We start from the raw sequence: 22,227 nt of genomic DNA, 5'->3' as shown, positions 1-22,227 counted from the left end.
CCTCTTTGGAAGCTCCCAAATCGCCCAAGAAATAAATGAAATGTGTCAAAAATGACACATTTCCCGTGTTTAATGAAGGCACTGCCTTCAACGATTTCCGCACCTGCGGTTAGGGGGCTGCATCTGCAGTTTCGCTTCTACGAGGAAAGGTCCGCATCTGCGGAATTTGACTGGGCTGGTTGGGGCTGCATCTGCGATCTGGGGGTCGCTTCTGCGGTTCCTGGGCTCCTTCCCTTGGGCCGCACCTGCGAAAGATTGACCGCTTCTGCGGTCTCGCACTGCGGATGGCCAACTGCAGGTGCGGTTATGACAAATTCTTGGAGCTTCAGCTCCTTCCAAAATTTTCCAACTCAACTCGAGCCTCGTCCAATTGACGCTCGGGGCCCCCGAGGCCTCGCCCTAATATACTCACAAGTTTGAAATCACAAAACGGACTCGCTCGAACCCTCGAAACGCCCGAAACAACGCTAAATCTATGAATCACCCCCTAAAACCAATTGAATAAAACCTATGAACTTCAAGTTCTTCAATTCACATCATATGTAGCGAAACACACTTACACTGACACCAAATTTTGCGTGCAAATCTTAAATGACAATACAGAACTATTCCCGGTCTCGGAATTCCATTCGGACCTCGATAACACAAAAACCACTCCAACAAAAATTTATGAACTTCAAAATCCTTAAGGAATCAACTTTCACTATTAGGCGCCAAAACGCTCCCGGGTCATCGAAAAATCGATCCGGACATACGTCCAAGTCCGAAATCATCATACGAAACCGTAGGAACCTTCAACTCCCGATTCCGAGGTCGTTTACTCAAAACACTGACCGACGTCAAACTTGGCCTTTTAAGCCAAGCTTATGGAACCAAGTGTTTCGATTTCAACCCAAAATTTTCCAAATTCCGAACCAACCACTCCCGCAAGTCTAAAATAAGTAAAAGCAAGTACGAGAAGTCTTATTTAAGGGAACGGGGTTCTAGAAAGCAAAATGACCAGTCAGGTCGTTACATTAGCCTCAGGTAATAATTCTATATTAGCTTCTTCCGAAAACTAACAAGACTTCCTAATTGAACTATCCCTAAAACAATTAAGAGATTAAGCACACCCGAATATGGCTACAAGTAGTTCAATCCTATCCCTAGGTAGAATCTATAAAGTGAAGGTTAAAGCCTCAAGTTCTTGTTAATTAATCTTTCACAACCCCAAATTATTTTCCCAAAATTAATTCAAAGTAAATGGGCGAGTCCTAGGGTTAGCTAATCCCTTTGGAAACATTAAATAACAAGAACAATTAAAGAAGCAATAACTCACTTTATAATAAATAAAAATCGTTCAATACATAAGCACAACAAGATATTTAATCCACACTTTAAATATGAATATTTCCATAAACAAGACTCAAGTGTTGAAAAAATACTACACACTTAGATATACAGAACAAAGAAAGGAAATGAAGAAATGAACATAAATGGGTAAGAAATTCTCAACCAAAAGCTTTAAATCTTCAAGACCCAAGTGTGTGTGCCAGAACCCTAGCTTCCAAACTTGTCTTCTCTAGTCAAGAGACTGTATTTTACAAATGAGCTAGGTCGTGTATTAAAGGGATTGGGATGAAGAAAATATGAAATGACATAAATGCTCAGAACTGAAGCACGACTTTTGCAATTGCGAATAATAGTTCGCAATTGTGAACCCTGACATCACTGGATCTCTGTGTTCACAATTGCAAACTGTGCACTGTGCACTTGGTTTCGCATTTGCGATGAAGATCTTCACATTTGCGAAGGTTGACTGTCAGGTTTGACTTCGCATTTACGACCTGCTTCTTCGCAATTGAGAATATTGACTGGAATGGTTGACTTTGCATCTGCCAAGTTGATGTCACAATTGCGACATCTGAGGCCATTTTTCAAATTTTCTTCTTTTCAATTTCTTTAGGACTCTTTTTCACTTGGTTTCTTCATGATCACTTCTAATTCATATAGAACCTATAAAATAGAAGTAAACGACATTAAACACACGATTTTATCAATCAAACATGGCACAAATCTAAGCTTAAAGACGAGATAAGTTCGTAAAATACCAACTTATCAAACTCAAAGGATTGAGATTGTGCGCGCAACTCGCTCCCGGGAACATTCTGACAATTTTTCCACCAGTGAGGTCCTCCACAACATGGACAAGGATCATCATAATAAGAATAACCAATATTCGACCAATTCTCATTCCAAGAAGCCATGTCAACAAAGATAATAAACTAAGATAAAAATAAAAAGAAACTTGAATAGACAAAAAGTAAAAATCTAACCTAGTAGACTAGTTAATTTCTAAGTCCCCGGCAACGGCGCCAAAAACTTGTTGCGGCCAAACGCACTCACGCAAGTGCACGTGATCGTCAAGTAATAAAGTAGTGAGTAGAGTATCGTTCCCACGAGTACTTGTGATTAACTATTAACTAAATTAGACTATCCTAATTATCTCTACAAGAATTAAACCTAGAAGTATTTGATTCTAAACTAATTAAAATAAATAAAAACAAATAATGAACTTTTAACAGAGAGAAAGAGCAGATTTTTATGATATCAATGTAATGAAAACGATCTAGGGTTATGGGCTATCTAACATTCCTATTGTATTCTTCAATTGAATTAACTAACTAATTTATCTAGTTTATTGGTTGACAGGGTTAATATTGCTCATAAGAATCTGTCGAGTTCTTACTCGCCTATTCAAGCTAACCTAACGCCTATATGTCTATGGAGTTAGAATCAACAAGAACGCATTTATAATTCGTGTAAATCAACCAATCAAGGCAATTAGGTATATTTCTATCCTAACCGCGAATCCGTTACCCGAGGCCCAGGTTCAAGAACTTGCTCTATTCAATCCTATATGCAATCTAGAATTCCCACTTTCGAGTTCAATTCAAGATTCGTAGATAATATTCAATTGGTGATCAAGCAATCAAATAATTAAGTGCAGGATTGAATAAATAAACCAATATGATAAACTAAGAAATCAAAATCAATATCCGAATAACAATAGTCATGAAAGAACCACAACCCTAGAACGTGAAGTTTAGCTCCACATAGACATGGTAGCAAAACAACAAATCATACAAAGAAACATAAAAATTACTAAGTTTGGAGAAAGAAAATATGAAACCCGGCCTCCACAGCGGCTCTGTGCTCTTCCTTGGTCAAAAATTACTCTAAAAAACGTTCTCTCGTGTATATATACCAAATAGGGTTGGGCCCAAACAATTATACCTTCTCCAATATGAAAAAGGACACTTTTCCCGGGTGACAAGCGCGAGCTCGCGCATCCTTCGTGCGTCTCTTCACGCACTATTCTGCCTCAGCCTTTAACGCGCGCGAACTACTGCGCGACTTCGCGCTAACTTTGCGCGTTCGCGCCACACTACGCAAGCAAATGCGTGACCGAGACGAAATTTATTAATTTTATCATAACAGCACTACGCAAGCGAATTCGCGTTATGACAAGGATTATTAGTACATTATTACTTTTGAAAAAAATGTTACTACACTTAAAAATTACTAAAAATATTAAGTATCGCGCTACGCAAGCGAAACCGTAATCTTAGCAAAAGAATTAATTAAATTAGAAATTAACTAAAGCTAGTAGAAATAGTATGAGATTATTGAATTAAAACATTAAGAGTTAATATCACGCTACGCGAGCGAGTCCGTGAATGAAAAAGTTAATGCGCACCTACTAGTTGCCTTGCGTTTAAATTAATTATTAAGGAGATTAAGTTGTAAAGCTATTTTAATAAAAGAAAAAACTAATTTCTTTTTTTTATTATATATAAAAAGAGATATGGAACCATTAGTGATGGGCCGGCTTAATTATATTGAAAATGCCGGCCTGTTTTGGTTGTCATGGGCATTGAGTCCAATTAAAGTAATCATTTGGGTTGCTGGCCCCTTTAGAAGTAAAATGGCCATTTTAGGCCAAAGGTTAGTTATTAACTTTGGGCCTAGCATTTTATATTTTCTGTCCAACTTACAATTAACTATTGATAAACCATTATTATATTTGTAGGGACCAATATTTTATCCTTTTCATCACCTAACTACTATTTTATGCTCATAAAAATAAATCCACACCAAAATACTTATAAAATAATAATTACAAAAAATAACACACTAATAAAAAAATTGTAGATGAACATCACGGATTGTTGAACATTGGCTAACAAATCTCAGGCAAACAAAACTCAATAAGCTACTAAAAGGAAAAACTTATAAAATTAAAAGAAATCATATTTCCTGTTCATGAAACATGCATTAGCCTAAAATACGAGATAATCCGGCCTCAAATATACATTGCAACGGACAAGAAAAAGACAACGAGCTATGAGCCAAAATATTTTAAACATGGTGTCAACCACAATTAAACAAGAAGTTCAACATTCATTACACATGCTTACATACAAAATCCTACACAAAACAAGATATTTAAAGCTCAAAAAGAAGCTGAATAACACTTAAATCTGCTTCATTTCTATTCGTTCTTGACTCAAAATTACAGTAGCACTTTTAGAGAATTACCTGGATAGCAGAAATAAAATTTCAGCAGGGAAGAACTAAATTCCAGCAACAAAAATAGCAGAAAACGGCAGCAAAATCGGGGTTTAAACAGCCCGAAAACCTTAGAGAAGAAATCCAGAATTAACTCTAAAAGACTTATTCTCTTTTGAAAGAGTTTTCACTCTAAGAAGCACTCATAAAGCTACAATTTCAGCTTACTTTCTTTAAGTTCAGCTGCTGATTTTTACTCCTAAAATTGTGTTTTTTAGTGTGTAAAAATGTCTAGCAAATGTGTGATAGAGTCTCTGTAAAGTGACGAAAGGGCTGCCCTTAAGTAGGGAAAGAAAGCCACTTTTTGGGCAGATTGTGGTTCACCAAAAGTCTGTCCAAAAGGACTAACTTTTGTGTGCTAAACACTGTTCAAAGGCTGTCCAAAATGTAAAAGGACAACCTGAAAATCTGCTATAGCAGAAAAAAGGAGAAAAAATATCATTTCAGCCATCCTACTAGTAAAAAGTAAGCTACTAGTACCCTATTTCATCATTTACCTTTTACCCTTCCCAAACTAATAAACTAACTAACCAATTCAAACCAATGTAAAAACAGAAAATTCAGTATTTCAAAACATCAAAAACTAATGCTAAAATAATTAATAAGAGGCCAAAAAAAATCTGTAAAAATAATAAAACAAATCAACCATGAAAAAAGAATAGTATTATTTACCATTTTAAATTTCAAGTGGCTGAAAAATGGTGGCATGCCAAACGAGGGCGTTCGGGGAGGTCGCCGGAATTTGGCCGGACTTTTGGCCGCTGGATTTTTGGTGTAGAATTGACATCAATAGGTAGGTCTTGAGGAGCTCTATCCGTTGATGTAGGTATTCTGGAGGTGTTAGTGGCCGGAATTTCAAGAATTTGGGTAAAAAAGTTGCGGCTTAAGTTTCCTAGATCTAAAATTCAAGGAGTTTGAGGATTTTGTTAAGGATTTGGTTTGGAGATATGTAAAGAGGAGATTGTGGAGATTGTATGGTGCGATTTTGGGGTGATTTGGAGGTGGTCGACCGCCGGTGGGCGATTTCCGACGGCGGTCGAGAGGCGGCGGTTATGGAGAAAGAGAGAGTGAAGAGAGAGGAAGGAGAAAAGAAATATGGGGGAAAATGGGGCAAAATTTCAGCATTTCTATGTCTTAATACCTAGTTGGGAGATTGATTTTGGACCATTGGATGAGGGAGAGATGAATGGATGAGATTTAATCTTAATTCACTATGACATCTTATTATTCAAAAAAAATCTTTAATTTTTCTAATAATCCAGATATAAAAAGCGGCTAGGTAAAAATATAAAAAGCATATAAGTATCAATTTGTTCAAAATTAATTAAAGCCAAGCTTATGTCAATAAAGCGACCGTGCTAGAACCACGGGATTCGGGGAATGCCTTACACCTTCTCCCGGTCAACAGAATTCCTTACCCGAACTTTGTGTTCGCAGACCGATAATAATAGAGTCAAACCTTCTTTTGACTAGGGATTCAAATAAAAAGGTAACTTGGAACACCCAAAAAATCAATTCCAACTGGCGACTCTGTAAACAAAATAATCCCTATTCAAGTTTGTCACTTTAATTGGAAAAACTCTTTAACCCACCCACAATCCACATCATATAAATCTTTTGGGGTAGGAAAGGGGTGTGACACTAACGTCCCTTTTGTCGGGGCCGCTACATCTTTAAATAGATGTAGGTGGTTCCATAGCAGTCAGTGTTGGTCGCAGCTAGCGGCATATCCTCTTTTCAGCCGACTTGGTGAGCCTCATTTCATTTTGGGGTCCTGTATCATCTGTTCATCATGTAGTTGTATTTGAGGTATAGCCGGAGCCTTGTTGCCGGCATTTTTTTATTTATCTTCAGTTGTATTTAGAGGCTCCGTAGACAGGTTGTGGGTAGCGTCGGGTATTGGAATTAAAATAGAAATATTGATGTTTGGTAAAGATGTATAAAACTTGTAATATCTTCAAAATTGCGAACGAAGTTGCTAATGGAAATGAATTTGAAATCGTTAAATACATGTTTATAGAATTTGATTAATGGTGTACATTTCCTCTTTATTCAAAGATGAATTTGGGTAGTATGAAACCTAACAGGCTTGCTCAGTCGGGTTTACTCGGTTGAGCGTCGGTCGCGCTCTTCGGATTTTGGGGCGTGACAAACTTGGTATCAGAGCCTAAGGTTTTAAAGTGTCCCAGGATGTCTCGGAGCCGTGTCTAGTAGAGTCCTTCTTATAGGTGTGTTGTCAACCACATCTATAAGTTGGAGGCTATTCGGACATTTGGGAATTTCACCCTTCTTTGATACTCATGATCGTGCAGTAGAGCTCAAGATAGGGAGCTAATTTCCTCGCTATGTCTTATTCCCAAGATGAGTAATCTTGAAACTATAATCCATGAGTTTGAAGCAGTAAGGAGGGAATGGCCCCACCATTGAATATGAGGGAGATTGCCCAAGAGTTTATTAGAAGAATGTATCGAGTCATGGAGGGATTGGTAGAACTTGTTGCTAAGGGGAGTACCCTTGTTCCTATTAATGTCTCTGCACCGCCAGATCATGTAGTATATCAGTATGTTACCAACGTACGTTAGGGATGTGGAGTCGAGGGGGTATCGATTAAGCTATTGTCCTATCAACCTAAAGTCACAAGGTAAGTCACTCCTTAGTACATCAATATGAACAACACATAATTTCTACTTGTTGTATATATACATCCATAGTGAAGAGTTCTCATAAACAGTCTTAAGAAGATGTTGAATCACAAAACATTGCATGCACCTACTCTTTGAACGGGACGTAGCATTCATGAAGCCTCCTGATCACAGTTCTCTTACTTATAGCATCCTATGGAATTGAGCTCTATAATTATGTTCTTAAATTGAGTTATAACACTATTAATACTTCCCACGTGCTTTCCTAAATTCTAAACAAGGGACTATACTTGATAAATTTCTTATAGGATCTTTTTATTTAAATGGACAACATCTGCTCGCTTGTTCCTATACATGCACCATCGTAAAGTTTACCTATGTGGTGTCAAGTTCCAGGTAAAGCATCACAGTGTTGTGATCCTTCTCGAGTCACTCTTTTACTCACTAGTGTATATCACTTATATGGTTTGAGCAGTCACTCTACTCTCTGGCAAGTATCATGAAACCTTTTCACTCTAGTAAAATAAGAGCATACCTTAGTACCTATCATATGAGTGCATGTCAATCGAAATGGTCACCGTGTGCATAAAAGTCTCTCAGAAAATTGAGTTCCTCACTTCTCCGTCACAAGAAGATCTTGTGTCGCCATCTTAGTATAACTTTCGTGTCCACTTGGGACATCCCGCAGTAAGTAGCTCACCTTGTTCTTAGTATTGTGGTTGCTCGTGACGTTGTCTTGTATTGCAGTTGGGAGTTAATATAGCAGAAGCATGTCCAGCACATAACAAACGTTTATTTTCTCTTTACACCTCCACAACATGTGTTAATTGTGTTCCTTAGTTAGTGAATTCATTGTGCTAGTTTCCTAACACTTGTTCGATAACCATTAGAGAACATATCCTTCTATGTGTCATTGTAACGTTTCCTTTCTCATAAGGACCCTTAATAGTCTCTCCGTTAAGACCTAATGCACCTGTGGGGGTTATCATGGCACAACGCCTACTTCTCATGTTTTCCTGTCTTTCATCAGAATCCGGGTACTTCTCAAGTCAAAAAATCCTTGGAGAACTCATCATGAACATCTACCTTGAGCTGGCTAAGCAGGTGGAGTGGTAGCTGCTGCTGTAATCATAGCCTGGGACCCGGTGGAGCACGCGGTGCCTGAGTAGCCTATGTAGGTACACCCATCCTAAGGCTGGGGCAATCCCTCACCATATGGCGAGTGTCGACACACTCAAAACAAGCTCTCGGAGAGCGTGGCTGTTATGGCTGTCTCGGGCTAGATCGGCTGGACTGACCGCTGAAAGCACCCCGTGCAGGAGGTACACTAGACAACGACGGTGCATAATAAGGATCCTGGGGCCTAGGAGGGGCCAGAATACCGCTGGCAGATAGAAGTGCTAATGAACAGCGCGACTCACATAGCCCTTACCATGACGAGCTGCCACTGGGGCACGAGTACCACTATAAGTGCCAGATTCTCGAGACCTCTTGGTCTCTCTCTCCTCTCTCCCCCAAGTCAGCATACCCTCTAACCTCCTAGCAATCCCCACAACCTGTTGGTATGCAATATCCATCTCCAACTCTTGGGCCATGCTAAGTCTCATACTGGGGTTTAGCCCCTCGATAAATCGACGGACCCTCTCTCGAACTGTAGCAACCAAGGCTGGTTCATGCCTAGAAAAATCACTGAAGTAAGCCGCATACTCTGACACAGTCATAGAACCCTGGCGAAACTGCTCAAACTCCGCGCGCCATGCATCTCTAAGACTTTGGGGAACATACTCCCTCAATAACATATCCTAGAACTTAGTCCATGTGAGTGAAGCTGCCTCGGCCGGACTACCCAACTCATAAGCACGCCATCACTGACAGGCCGCTCCTCTAAGTTGGAACGTAGTGAAAGAAACCCCACTCCACTCCGCTACACCCATAGTACGGAGTATACGATGACACTCCTCAAGAAAACCTTGGGCATCCTCTTACTCCAAGCCACTGAAAGAAGGAGGGTGTTACTTCTTGAACCTCACAAGTCTTAGCTGTTCTTCTTCATATGCTGGTGCCCTAACCACGGGCTGAACTAGAACATTAAGGTGTGTCGCCTTGACACCTGGAACTTGACCAACGTGGACTCACTACTCTAGAGTACGGGCGGTGGGAGTCTGAGTTCCTCCCCCGGTCTGTGAAGTATCTGGTGCAATTGGAATTACCAAACATGCTCAGGAACTGTGCTAAACACTCCTGAAGTTCGGGGGTAGCAGCAGGCGCCTTCGATACCAGTCCCCCAATCGGAGCTACTGGCGGCTTCTCAATTGTTGCTCTACTAGGTGCCCTAGCTCCGACACATGCTCCTCTTTGTCCTCTGCCATTTCCTCTTCCCCTAGCGCACCTGCTCCGGGGGAAGCATCTTCAGTAACTATAGCTCGTGTCCTCACCATCTGTGAGAGAATAGAATGATAAAAGCTCAAACTCCGGGATCAATAAACTTAAATGATAGGAATAAAATAAGTGAAAATGTCCTAATAGTTCCATAGCCTCTCGAAGATAAGTACAGACGTCTCCGTACCGATCCGCAAGACTTTACTAAACCTGCTTGTGACTCATAACACCTATGAACCTAGAGCTCTGATATCAACTTTTCATGACCAAAATCTCCCTCCACAAGATGTCGTGACGGCACCTAGTCTCTATGACTAGGTATGCCTAACAGTTGTGGAATAACTGAATATAACAGAATTAAAAACTAAACCTTAACAACATCAGTATATACATCTCCTAGTAAAACCAACAATGAAACTGTCGCTCGGCATATACCAGTAAAACTAACAAATCTGAGTATAAACATCTCCCAAAGACCTGGTAGTCACAAGTCACAAGCTCTAAGGAAATGTCCTAACGGTCTCTATACATCAGTGTCTAGGAAAAATGAAGAAGAATAACATAACAGGATAGAGGAGGACTCCGAGGTCTGCGGATGCTAGCAGATATACCTTGAAGTCTCCGAAGCAGCAGCAAGTACTCTCAACTAATAGCAGGGCTGGTAAGAGGTACCTGGGTCTACACACAAAACACGTGCAGAAGAGTAGCATGAGTACACCACAATGGTACCCACTAAGTGCCAAGCCTAACCTTGGTAGAGTAGTGACGAGGTCAGGTCAGGGCCCTACTAGGATATAATAATAAGGCAGAAGATATAACTATATAATGAAAGAATGAGAATTTAACAACGAGAAATACAAGAAGATAACAACACATCACACAAGGATAAATAATAAGGGCGCTCCCGAGGTACCGCCTTGTAGTCCCAAAAGTAAATACTCAATAGGGGATCTCCCAAGGTACCGTCTTGTAGTCCCAAAAGTAAATATGCAAGGGGATCTCCCGAGGTACCGCCTTGTAGTCCCAAAAGTAAATATTCAAGGAGATCTCCCGAGTACCGCCTCGTAGTCCCAAAAGTAAATATTCAAGGAGATCTCCCGAGTACCGCCTCGTAGTCCCAAAAGTAAATATATAACTCGAAATCGATGGAAAGAACAGTTAACAGCGAGAAATCCTACAGTTTAAGAATACACACAAATCAAGGGAAAACAAGGAATTCAACTACGCATTCTGCACAGATTTCAAATAAGCATTTAAGACACGTAGACATATGATATTAAGCTAAACAGGATAACTACACATGCTGGGCTGACTCATTTAAGATATAACAGGTTATTGTTCATCAAAAATCAGATTTTCAACAATTAGCCCGTGTACGTACTCGTAACCTCGAATACACGGAACTCACATATCACAGAATTGTCACAACAGTACCAAATCCAAAGGGGATTTCCCCCCACACAAGGTTAGGCAAGTCACTTACCTCAAGCCAAGCTCAATCAGTCAATAAGAATGCCTTTTCCTCGACTTTCCAACTCCAAATGGCCCAAACCTAGCAAAAAGCAATTACCTACCATAAATATAGCAATAAGAAACTAATCTAATTAATGAAATCAGGACTTTAGCAAGAACTTAGAAATTCGTCCAAAAAAGTAGACTCGGGCCCACATTTTGGAATCGGGTAAAAGTTACAAATATGAACACCCATTCAACCACGAGTTCACCCATACCAAAATTACTCAAATCCGATACCAAAATCTCAATCAAAATCCCAATATTCAATTGAAGAACTTTCCAACTTTTTCCCAAATTTCTCAACCAAAAACCTTAATGAAATGATGAAATTAACGATAGACTAGTGGAATATAACCAAAAATGAATGAAGAATCATTACCCAATCGTTTCCTTTGAAAAACCCTTGAATTTTTGCCTCAATCCAAGCTCTCAAAGTCCCAAAATGAAAATGGGATCAGACCCTCAAAATTTCCCATTTTCTGCCCAGCGATCTCGCTCCTGCGGACTATCAATCGCATCTGCGACGCTGCTCGTGCGAAAAAACCATCGCAGATGCAGATTCTACTTATGGCCAGGGTTTCCGCTTCTATAGACCGGGGATCGCACCTACCAGCCTGCTTCTTGGGAGACCCTTCCGCTTCTGCGATCCTCAAGCCTCCCAGGCCTCTCCGCTTCAGAGTTTATCCTCCCGCAGAGGCGACTCCGCTTCTGCGGCCTTCACGTTGCACATGTGACCACAGGCCAAGCTCCACCCGACCGCACCTACGATCCTCCTCTCGCACGTGCAAGTCCACACTTGCGGCCAACCCCACTGTAGGTGCGATGACACCAGAAGCTATAATGCTTCAGCAACTCTCACAAGTCCAATTCTAGTCCGTTAACCACCCGAATTCCACCTGAGGCCCCCGGAACCTCAACCAAGTGTTCCAACAAGTCCTAAAACATCATACAAACTTATTCGAGACTTCAAATCATATCAAACAACGCTAAAAACATGAATCACACCCCAATTCAAGCTTAATGAACTTTGAAACTTCAGACTTCTACAACTAATGCCGAAACCTATCAAATCACGTCCGATTGACCCCAAATTTTGCATACAAGTCACATTTTGATATTACGGACCTACTCTAACTTCCAAAATTGGAATCCAACCCCGATATCAGAAAGTCCACTCCCGATATGCCCCTGCAAGTTAGTGATGTTAACAACACCCAAATAGGAATGTTGCTTGACAAACGAGGCTCTTGGAAGTGGTTTCGTAAGTATATCTGCCACTTGATCAGCCGAGTGAAGGTGTTGTACTTCGATTTCCTTCTTTTGAACTTGTTCACGAACAAAGTGAAAGTCAATAGCAATATGCTTCATACGACTATGGAACGCCGGGTTGGAGCAAATGTAGGTGGTACTGACATTGTCTCAAAAGATCTAAGGAGTGGCTGATATACGGAAGCGAAGATTATGGAGTAAACTTTTAAGCCAATTGGTCTCAGAAACAATAGCTGCAACAACACGATATTCTGCTTCTGTCTAGGAATGGGAAACAGATCTTTGCTTCTTAGAGGACCATGATATCGGAGATCTGCCAAGGTAAACAACATAACCTGTAGTGGAGGTTTGATCAAGAGGATCTCCAGCCCAGTCAGAATACGAGTAGGCTAGAAGACGATGATCACGTTCTTTAGCAATTCGAAGACCAAACGAAGATGTCTGGTGAAGATACCGAAGGAGACGCTTCATGGCTGTCCAATGAGATATTAATGGTTGGTGCTTGGACTGTGAGAGTTTGCTAATAGAAAATGCAATGTCCAAACATGTAAAGGAAAGATAATGAAGTTTACCAATTATCCGCCTATAAAGAGAGCCATCTACTAGAGAATCTTCAGCAGATTCTAGGAAAACAGCAGTAGAATCCATTGGCGTTGGAACACCCTTGAAATTGTGTATATTAACTTCCTGTAACAGATTTGTAATGTATTTTTCTTGAGACTACAAAAGGCCACCTGGATAAGAAAAGACTTCAACACCAAGGAAATAATGAAGTGGACCAAGATCCTTTAGTGAGAATCAGGTTGCAAGATTTTCAGCAATGTTTTGAACACCACGAATTTGATTGCCTGTAACCATTATGTCATCAACATAAACTAGTATATAAGCAGTAAACTCAGAATTATGCATGATGAACAATGATGAATCGGATTGGGACTTAATAAATCCCGAAGTAACAAGATAATTTTTGAGTTTAGTGTACCAGGCCCTTGGAGCTTTTTTGAGGCCATATAGCATTGTGCAGCTTGCAAACATGTGTAGGATGTGTAGAAGCTTCAAAACCAGGTGGTTGATGCATATAGACCTCCTCGTCAAGACGACCTTGTAGGAAGGCATTATTGATATCAAGTTGATGGATAGGCCAACTTTGTTGTGTTGCAATTGCAAGAACGAGTCGAACAATTGCGGGCTTTACCACAACACTAAAAGTACATTGAAACTCAAGGCCAGGTCGTTGTGTGAACCCTTAGGAAACTAAGCGAGCTTTGTACTTGTCAACAGAACCATCAGGATGATATTTAACTTGAAAAAGCCACTTACAATCCACCACGTTTTTCGAAGGATCACATGGTACCAGATCCCATGTCCGTGTTCCGGACTAAGGCTTCAAATTCATTTTTTATAGCTTCATGCTAGTGTGGGACTTATTGAGCTTGCCTAAAGGTTCTAGGTATGGAGGAAGTGGTTTGAACAATAGTGTGAAATTATTTAGGCTTAAGGTTGTTGGTCTTAGACCGAGTAATCATATGATGAGTGGATGTCACTGTAGAGTCAGAGGCAACAAGGGAAGGTTGTGAGGTGATGGAAGGTGGTACAAGTGACGAGGAAGAAGGTTGTATCATAGGGTTCTGGGTCAAAGGTCTGGTGGACTTATTTCGGCGTTGGTAAGTAATTATTGTGGATTGAGGCTGAGAGTTTAAAAGGGGAGAAAGGTGAACTGATGAGGCAGAACGGTTTGGTTAGTAATCATGGCTGGCAATTGAGTTTGGTATGGCAAGAGGAGGGGGCAGCAGAGATGTTGGAGAAGGAGAGCAAGTGTCATATAAGCGAGAAATTGAATTACCTGAGATGGTGGCACCTGTTGGAGCAGAGGAGACGAGTGAATAAGTCCCCACGGGCTATTGCACATTCTGAGTAGGAAGCTCATAACAGACATTTGAACTCAAAGTATTTAATTTGTGGTTGTTCAGTTGAATCTCCAAGATACATTTTATCGAGTGTAATTTTCAAAAGGGAAAAAATATTTTCAAATGGGAACCGAATTTCCAGAAATAAGACATCACGTGATAATAAATTTTGAAAGTTAAAGGATCAAAACATTGATGGCAGTAATATTTATTTAAAAATCCGAAATAAAAACATAGTATCGAACGGGGCTCTAATTTATTTTTGGCTTTTGGTTTGAGCCATAGATAGCACAAGCATCCAAATATTTTAATGGAGTCATATTTTGGCATAGTTTGAAATAAAATTTCAAAGGGGCTCTTATGCTAATGATTGGGTGTAGTGAGCCTGCTTATAAGATAAACAACTCATTGATAAGCAAAACTCCAAAAGTGTGAGGGTAAAGATGCTTGGTGCAGCACGGTTCTAGCAGTTTCAATAACATGTCAGTGTCGTCTTTCGTAGAGCAACTCTTTACGGAGTATATGAGGATGACACTAAGCGTTCTATGCCATGTGTTTTGAGATAGGACTGTAAACTTTGAAATATACCACCACCATCAGTGTAAAGAGATTGAATTTTGGTGAATTTGGGTTCAAGTAATGGATGCAAAGTTTGAAAAACCTCAAGCGTTTCATTTTTTGATTTCGGAGTGAACAACCACATGTATTTTGAAAATTGGCCGACAAATAACACATAATATCTTCTTTTATCAATTGATAAAATCGGAGACGGACCCCATACATCGCTATAAAGGATTTGCAATGGCTTATTACATTGCAATGAATTTTATGAAAAAGTCAACGCGTGCATTTTATTTGAATATTACAAATAAAACTAGCTTTAGGATCAAAAACAGGAAGGGAGATATTATTCAAGATAGTATTTAAAACGCGACAACTAGGATGACCTAAACATCAATGCCACAGATGAATTGGTACAGTCACATTGCATTCAGGAGGACGATGTGCACAACCCGGTGGCCACGCGTACAACCCATCTTTATTCTGCCCGCAAACTAGAGATGCCCCCGTACTCAGATCCTTCATAAGATAATGAAAAGGAAAGAATTTAATCTATGAATGATTATCACGACAAAACTTAGAAACAGAAATAAGGTTACCTTTTATGGCAGGAGAGTATAAGGTATTGAGAAGTTTGAAATTATGATTTGAAGCACTTATGTTAGCGTTACCGATATGGGATATTGGTATGGTGTTACCATTGCCCATAGTTATCTCTTTTGTGCTGTGGTAATCATGTACAGTGGTTAGGCTATGAGCATCAGATAAATATGATGAGTGGCTCCACTTTCCACGATCCATGGAGTCTGTTGAGAAGAAAAACGAGCAACAAAATTTTCCCGAGCTTACAGATGATCATGTGACTGCAATCTACATACTCTAGTAGAATGACCTACACGATCGCATAGTTGACATCGAAGGTTTTTGTCAAAGGGCTGCTACTGGTTGTTTCTTCATGGGCCACATGGTTGTGCTTGCCATTGCTGATTGTTGGTAGGTGCATTCGGACCTAGACGGCAATTTCTGGAGCTAGGACTATTACCCTGACGAGGAGGAGTTGATGTAGTCTTTTGTGCTACAACAGCGGTAATAGGTGTTGACAACGGCTTCTTGTCTTCCTCGTGCTATAGGAAAAGCTAATGATTCAGAAGCTTTTCATGAAGATCTTCATAGGAAATTGGAGAATCCCGAGAAAGAATGGCAGCAGAGAGTTCGGGAAATTCAAATTCCTAATTAGGAGGAGTGATTTACAACAAATTCCTAAATATCAGTAACTACAAAATAAAATTCTACAGTAGTAAGGAATCCTAGAATAAACAGTAATCAGTCGTTATTAGTAATCAGCCATTATTACTGTAAACAATTATATACACTTGACAGTTTAAAAACTTTTTGTATTGTTAGTATACATAATTTTCTTTATTATCAATGTATTTAACCTAGGATAAGTTTCACCTTATCCAAATATTAGCGGAATGGTGGGACATTATGTAACGACCCGACCGGTCATTTTGAGCATTTGTATTTCGTTCAGCTATTTGAAGTTTTGAGCAGCATCATATGATGTATTATGAATTGTGTGAATCGTCGGTTTTGGTTTTTCAGGTTATTCAGAATCAGTTTGGAAGAATTAATTTCATTGTTGAAGCTTTAAGTTGGAAGAGTTGACCAAGTTTGGCTTTTGTGAATTTGACCCCGGAACACAGTTTTGAAGGTTCCGTTAGGTCCGGATGATGATTTTGGACTCGGGAGTATGTCCGGATTTGCATTTGGATGTTCCTAGAAGTATTCGGCACTAATTGGCAAAAGTTGAAAATTTGAAGGTTTGAAAAGTTCATAAGTTTGACCGGAAATTGACTTTGATGATATCGGGTTCGAATTGTGGTTCGGAAAATTGGAATAGCTTCATTATGTCATTTGAGACTCATGTGCAAAATTTGGGCTCATTCTAGGTGAATTTGATTTGTTTCGGCGCGAATTTTGATAGTTGAAAGTTCAAAAGTTCATTAAGTTTGAGTTGAGGTGCGACTCGTCGTTCCGATGTTGTTATGTGTGATTTGAGGCCTCGAGTAAGTCCGTATAATGTTATGGGACTTGTTGGTATGTTTGAACGGGGTCCCTAGGGGCTCAGGTGAGTTTCGAATAGGTGTGGGTTGTGTTGCACTTGTTTTTGATGTTTCGACGTCGTTTCTTCAAGCATAAATGGTACCACATTAAGCAAATAAGCTCCAATTTCTATTTTAATTGAAGCATTAGATCCGTATCGTAATTTTGGAACCATAACAACTGCAATCATCAAGTTTTGGCATCGTATGAGGCATTTATGGTCATTTTACTAAGAATTGGGTTGCCAGATTTTTTTTAGAATAATTACGAAATTGCCACTGAATTCTTATTTAAAAATCTGCACTATTTTCAAATATTGAAACCAACATATCTCCTTCATTATAAGGTCAAATTAAGTGATTCAAAAGCCTAACTCAACTGGAATTTCATAAGGAATCCATTAGAGGATTCAAAAGTGAGTTTTGGGATCGTATGGCACACGAAAAGACGCAGAACAGCTAGGCAAAAATATTAAATATCGAGGGTTTGTTCATTTGATCATATTTTGAGTTGGGGAGCTCGGATTTGGGCAATTTTTGAAGCGATTTTCAACATATGGATTGGATTAGTTGTTCTCTACTCTGTTTTGGTTATATTTCGTGAATCTATCTTTGTTTTTGTTAATTGGATAATGAATTTTAAAGAGAAAATTAGGGGGTTTTGTCTAAAATTTCATTAAGTGATTTTTTGTGTTTTGAACATCCATTTGGAGTCGGATTTGAGTGAAACTAGTATGGTTGGACTCGTAATTGAACGGGTTGTCGGATTTTGTAAGTTTCATCGGGTTTCGAGGTGCGGGCATGGGTTTGACATTTTGGTGGATTTTGGGCTTTTGATTAATGATTCGACCTTTATCGATTTGGTTTGTTTCTTTTGGCGTTATTTGATGTATTTGAGTTGCTTTTGGCTAGTTTTGAGCCGTTCGGAGGTCGGTACGCATGGCATTTCTGGAGAATTATCTGGGTTACTCGGTATTGGATTTGACTTGTTCGAGGTAAGTAACATTTCTAGACATGGTGCTGAGGGTATGAAATGCCGAATTAAGTGTTATGCGATTGATGTTGAGGTGACGTGCATGCTAGGTGACGGGCGCGTGGGCATGCACCGTGTAAATTATGATTTAGTATTTCATGGAACTGTGTAGATATTTTATCTCAACATTTTTACCGTACTCTATGTGTTAGAGCACTTGAGCTGTAATTCATGCTAGAATTCATATTTAGGATATATACTAGAACTATTTGGACTCACAGTGGTCGTTCATAGCTGTTGAGTTATTTGCTTAATTACAGTTATGTACTAAGTCGCATTCATCATTAAACATCATATCTCAGTCTCTGTTATTGTGTATTGTCACGTCTCGTATCATTAATTAGGGTTGCTTAGTATGAGTATTGTGAGCCTGAGGGACTGGAGAGATTGATGACTCAGTGAGGCTGATGGCCTGATTGTGAGTGATATTTATGGGATCGGATTTCACGCCGCAACATGTTTTATTTATTTATGCCTAGATCTGGCTTATTATAGCGCTTGAACTGAAGGAGCCCTTCCGGAGTCAGCACACTCGTAGTGTGCGCAATTGATTTATATTGAGGGATGTATCTTCCCTGGGCATGGATCTTGCCCGAATCATTTATATTTGGGGATGGATTTTTCCTGGTCTGGATTGGCCTTATATAGTACTGAGTGACTGACTGTCAGTTGATATATATATATATATATATATATATATATATATATATAGATCTTCCCTAGGTTGAATTGACCATATACGGTACTGAGCATGAGGTTGTATGTATGTTTGGTTGGGCTGGATCTGCCCTGTACAGTGATGATTATTGAGCGTTATGAGTGAGAGAGTGAGACCATGAGATTGAGTTCTCTGACAGTGTGAGTACATGAATTCATCACTGATATACATTGCATTTGACATGCGTACTTGAGATACATGCATAGAGAGGCATTTTCTTCTGCTACCCGGTTTTGGTGACATTTATGATTTCACCTGTATTTTGACATGTAGGCATAGAGATGTATTTTCCTCTTGCTATCTAAAAATGAAACATCTTACTTATTGTTGAAAGGTTTTGGGGAAAAAACACAGTTTTCAAACATTCTCATATATTTTTGGGGGGTTTTGGTGAAAGATTTTGGATCTACTGTTATACTTGAAAAGCATGCGTATTTTCGTAACTGTGAACGAGCTGAGTTAATTCCCATACCATCTGTATTATACTGTTATGAAGATATACCTGCGTTCCAGTTATGGCTATCACTTGTCCTTGGTAGCGTTAGATTCGAGTTCTGTTCATTTACATTTTAAACAGATATTGTAATTATTTCAATTCAGTCTTGTAAAAATCTAAATCTTAGAAGCTCATAATTTGTACTACCAGTCCTTGGAGAATTCTTTGTATAAAAGTAGTTGTATTATCTTTTCTTCTCTTAATAAATCTTATTAAATTTGATAGTTGGTTATTGGCTTACCTAGCGAGTTGGGTTAGATGCCATCACGACTAGTTGGATTTTGGGTCGTGACACATTATATCACTTTCGACGAAACTTTTGTAATGTAAAAAGACACATCAAACTATTATATTTCATAGGTCACTAGTATCATAGATACCCATTATATTGCATCAACAAGCAGTGTTTCTTCCTCCTACCTTCACATTGATCTTCAACGCTACATTTGCTAGATACTGTTTGCTCATCTTAAATACATGTTTTGTCAAACAGCACTGTGAGACAACTCCTAGTTCAATCTCACAATTTCGCTTCAGATCATCTGGTCAAGAAATAAAAAAGGATTAGCCACCGCATATTGCAAACTTCTGCTAAAGAAGACAAGAAGTTTTAGTTTCATTTATACCATAAAGAGAGCCATTATTGTCTGGCTATATAACAACCAGGAGATCAAGCTACCCCCCCCCCCCCCCCCCCCCCGTGGCTGCAACTCTGTCATAGAATCATGAAATCGAGTTTTCAAGACTCTTTTGACCTGATCAGGGCGTGCGAGACCAAATAGACAAGAAAAGGCAAGAAGGTGGTGTAGACAATAAATTGCATCGAGAAAATAAAATCAGGCCGAAAAATATTGCAACAATCGTAGTATTTTATCTCAAATATATGAGTGTTACAATTTCCAAGATTCCTCTGATTCTTCTTTTCAATAGTAAATAATTTCAAGGGCCTTTGAGCTTAATCTTGAATCTATATTTGTTGCCACGAACGATGATCTTGAATTCAACTAGCACGAACTTTGATTTGAACTCGTACTCTTTGAACCTTTATTTGTTCTTCGTTCTTGAGGTTGAACTTGATTTCTTGAACTTAAACTTGATTGCTTGAAACTTGAAACTTGTGGAGGAATTTGGAGTGTTAGATCCATGAGCTCTTTCTTGCTTCTTGTTATAACTTCTGGTGTCTTTTTTCAGTTATGAAGACCCCTATTTATAGTTGTGAGAGGGAAGAGTTATGATAAGAACAAACTCTTTCCGACTAATCAAATTGAAGTGTGACAAGGCGACATTTGATTGGCTTGAACATGTCACTTGCACATGTGGTGTGATTTCATTGGCCTTTTAAATTGTCTTGGCACGCCTTGTCATATTGGCACGTGGCATGATCCCATTGGCTCTTCTGTTTGACTTGGTGTTACACGTCATTTGATACGTGGCACCAAACTGGGCCTCTAGGAAGATGACATCTTTGACTTAATGAAGTGGGCTCATCACTTTAGCCCAATAAAATGGGCTAGCCCAATGGATTAAGACTTATTTATTTAATCCATATATATTGGATTTATATAACTAATTCAATTATATTAGCCCATAATATTTATTTGGACCAATATCTTCAATTTAAAATACAATCCAAATTATTTTATGAATTTAATTTTAATAAAATTTATATGGGTACAGGTGGCAGAACAGGATTTGGATTGAAGTTCTAAAAAGACAAGGTAGTAAAGTCAATATTGGGTTGAAAGACCAAACAGACAAGAAAAGAACACCTATATAAGGAAACCTCATTCAGACAAGAAAACTTTAAATATAAATACTCAAAGAAAATATATACAAAAATTACTATTAGTTGCAATTCTTCTCATGTCAATATAATAAAAAATATATTTTAAAATATTGACATATAATTTGGGACGGATGGAGTAGATCATACAATAATATTTTCTTATATGCGTGACGTTTAATTTGACCATAATTCTATATTTTTAATTTATTGCATTATTTACCTTATATTTTGGATTTTAATATTAAAATGTACGATGCTTGAGCTTAATTGAGTTGTTTTTGTATGTAGGACTATTGGTACATGAAGAGGAATAAATTAAAAGTTCCACAAAAGGATGTTAAAAATACAAGAAAATAGCACGAAAGAAAAAATCAAGCAAGGAGGAGCTCGTCCCAGCCCTCGCCTCACCTGGCCAGAGGTGAAATGGAGCTCGCGCCCAGCCTGGCCTTATGCTTTCATTAATTGAAGAGTTTAATGTGCTTGGTCGATTACACAAGGAATAAAGTAGGTAAAAATTTTGCAATACTCATTTTTGTCTAAACGTATACATTGGATGAGACTTCATCATATAATTATATAAGAAGGAACAAGATAGATTTGGAGGGGGGGGGGGGGGGGGAACAGATGATAAAAACGACAATGATAAATAAACAAAGAAATTTTTGGGTCAGGTATCCAAGTTTGAGCATTAATATTGGACAAATTTTCTTACCAGACAACCAAAAGGACCAAACTACAAATGTTAACACCACCATACTTCCTAATTTTGATACTCAAATAGCTTACAGGAAAGTTGACGAGCATGGAAAATTGAAGGAAAAAGAAATTTTCAACTTTTTAATAGGATATGCATGATGTTGAATAATAAATTTTTGTTCTTGATTTAGAGGCTAGTTATGGAATATGAGATCACCCACTGAAATAATCATCATTATCATTATCATTATCACTATATTATAAGTGAGAAGATCAAAAGCGAAAATTGAATTACCATATTACCCAGTTAAAACTAAGTGACAATTTTACCCTTCTCTTAAACAATATTTTTATAATAATTTTATATCAAAAAATAAATTTACCTTATAATAAATGATAAATTTGTTCTACCATACCAAAACACTCATGTAATGTTGATACACGAAAAGCAACTAGCAAAAAACTAGGAATTTGAGGAGTTAAAAATTAATATATGAACCAAATTCTCG

At 38.7% G+C, this 22,227-nt stretch overlaps 1 protein-coding gene across 1 annotated transcript; it reads right to left on the bottom strand.

Moving 5' to 3' along the window:
- On the bottom strand, positions 12,678–13,780 carry LOC109229892 (uncharacterized mitochondrial protein AtMg00810-like). Its single transcript, XM_019395440.1, has 3 exons — positions 13,764–13,780; positions 13,399–13,618; positions 12,678–13,103 (listed from the first exon to the last, which is right to left on the bottom strand). The coding sequence occupies exons 1-3, from the start codon at positions 13,778–13,780 to the stop codon at positions 12,678–12,680; spliced, it is 663 nt and encodes a 220-aa protein (XP_019250985.1).

The sequence above is a fragment of the Nicotiana attenuata genome, chromosome 7 (genome assembly GCF_001879085.1).
Source record: "Nicotiana attenuata strain UT chromosome 7, NIATTr2, whole genome shotgun sequence".
In the NCBI taxonomy this organism is placed as follows: Eukaryota; Viridiplantae; Streptophyta; class Magnoliopsida; order Solanales; family Solanaceae; genus Nicotiana; species Nicotiana attenuata.
The sequence above is the reverse complement of the archived record's forward strand: the minus strand, read 5'-3'. Positions and strand labels throughout refer to the sequence as shown.

Excerpts from the sequence above, each read along its gene's own strand:
- LOC109229892 (XM_019395440.1), bottom strand. Across the intron at positions 13,104-13,398 it reads AAAAAAGCTCCAAGGGCCTG|GAAGTTAATATACACAATTT; the intron begins GTACACTAAACT and ends AATCTGTTACAG.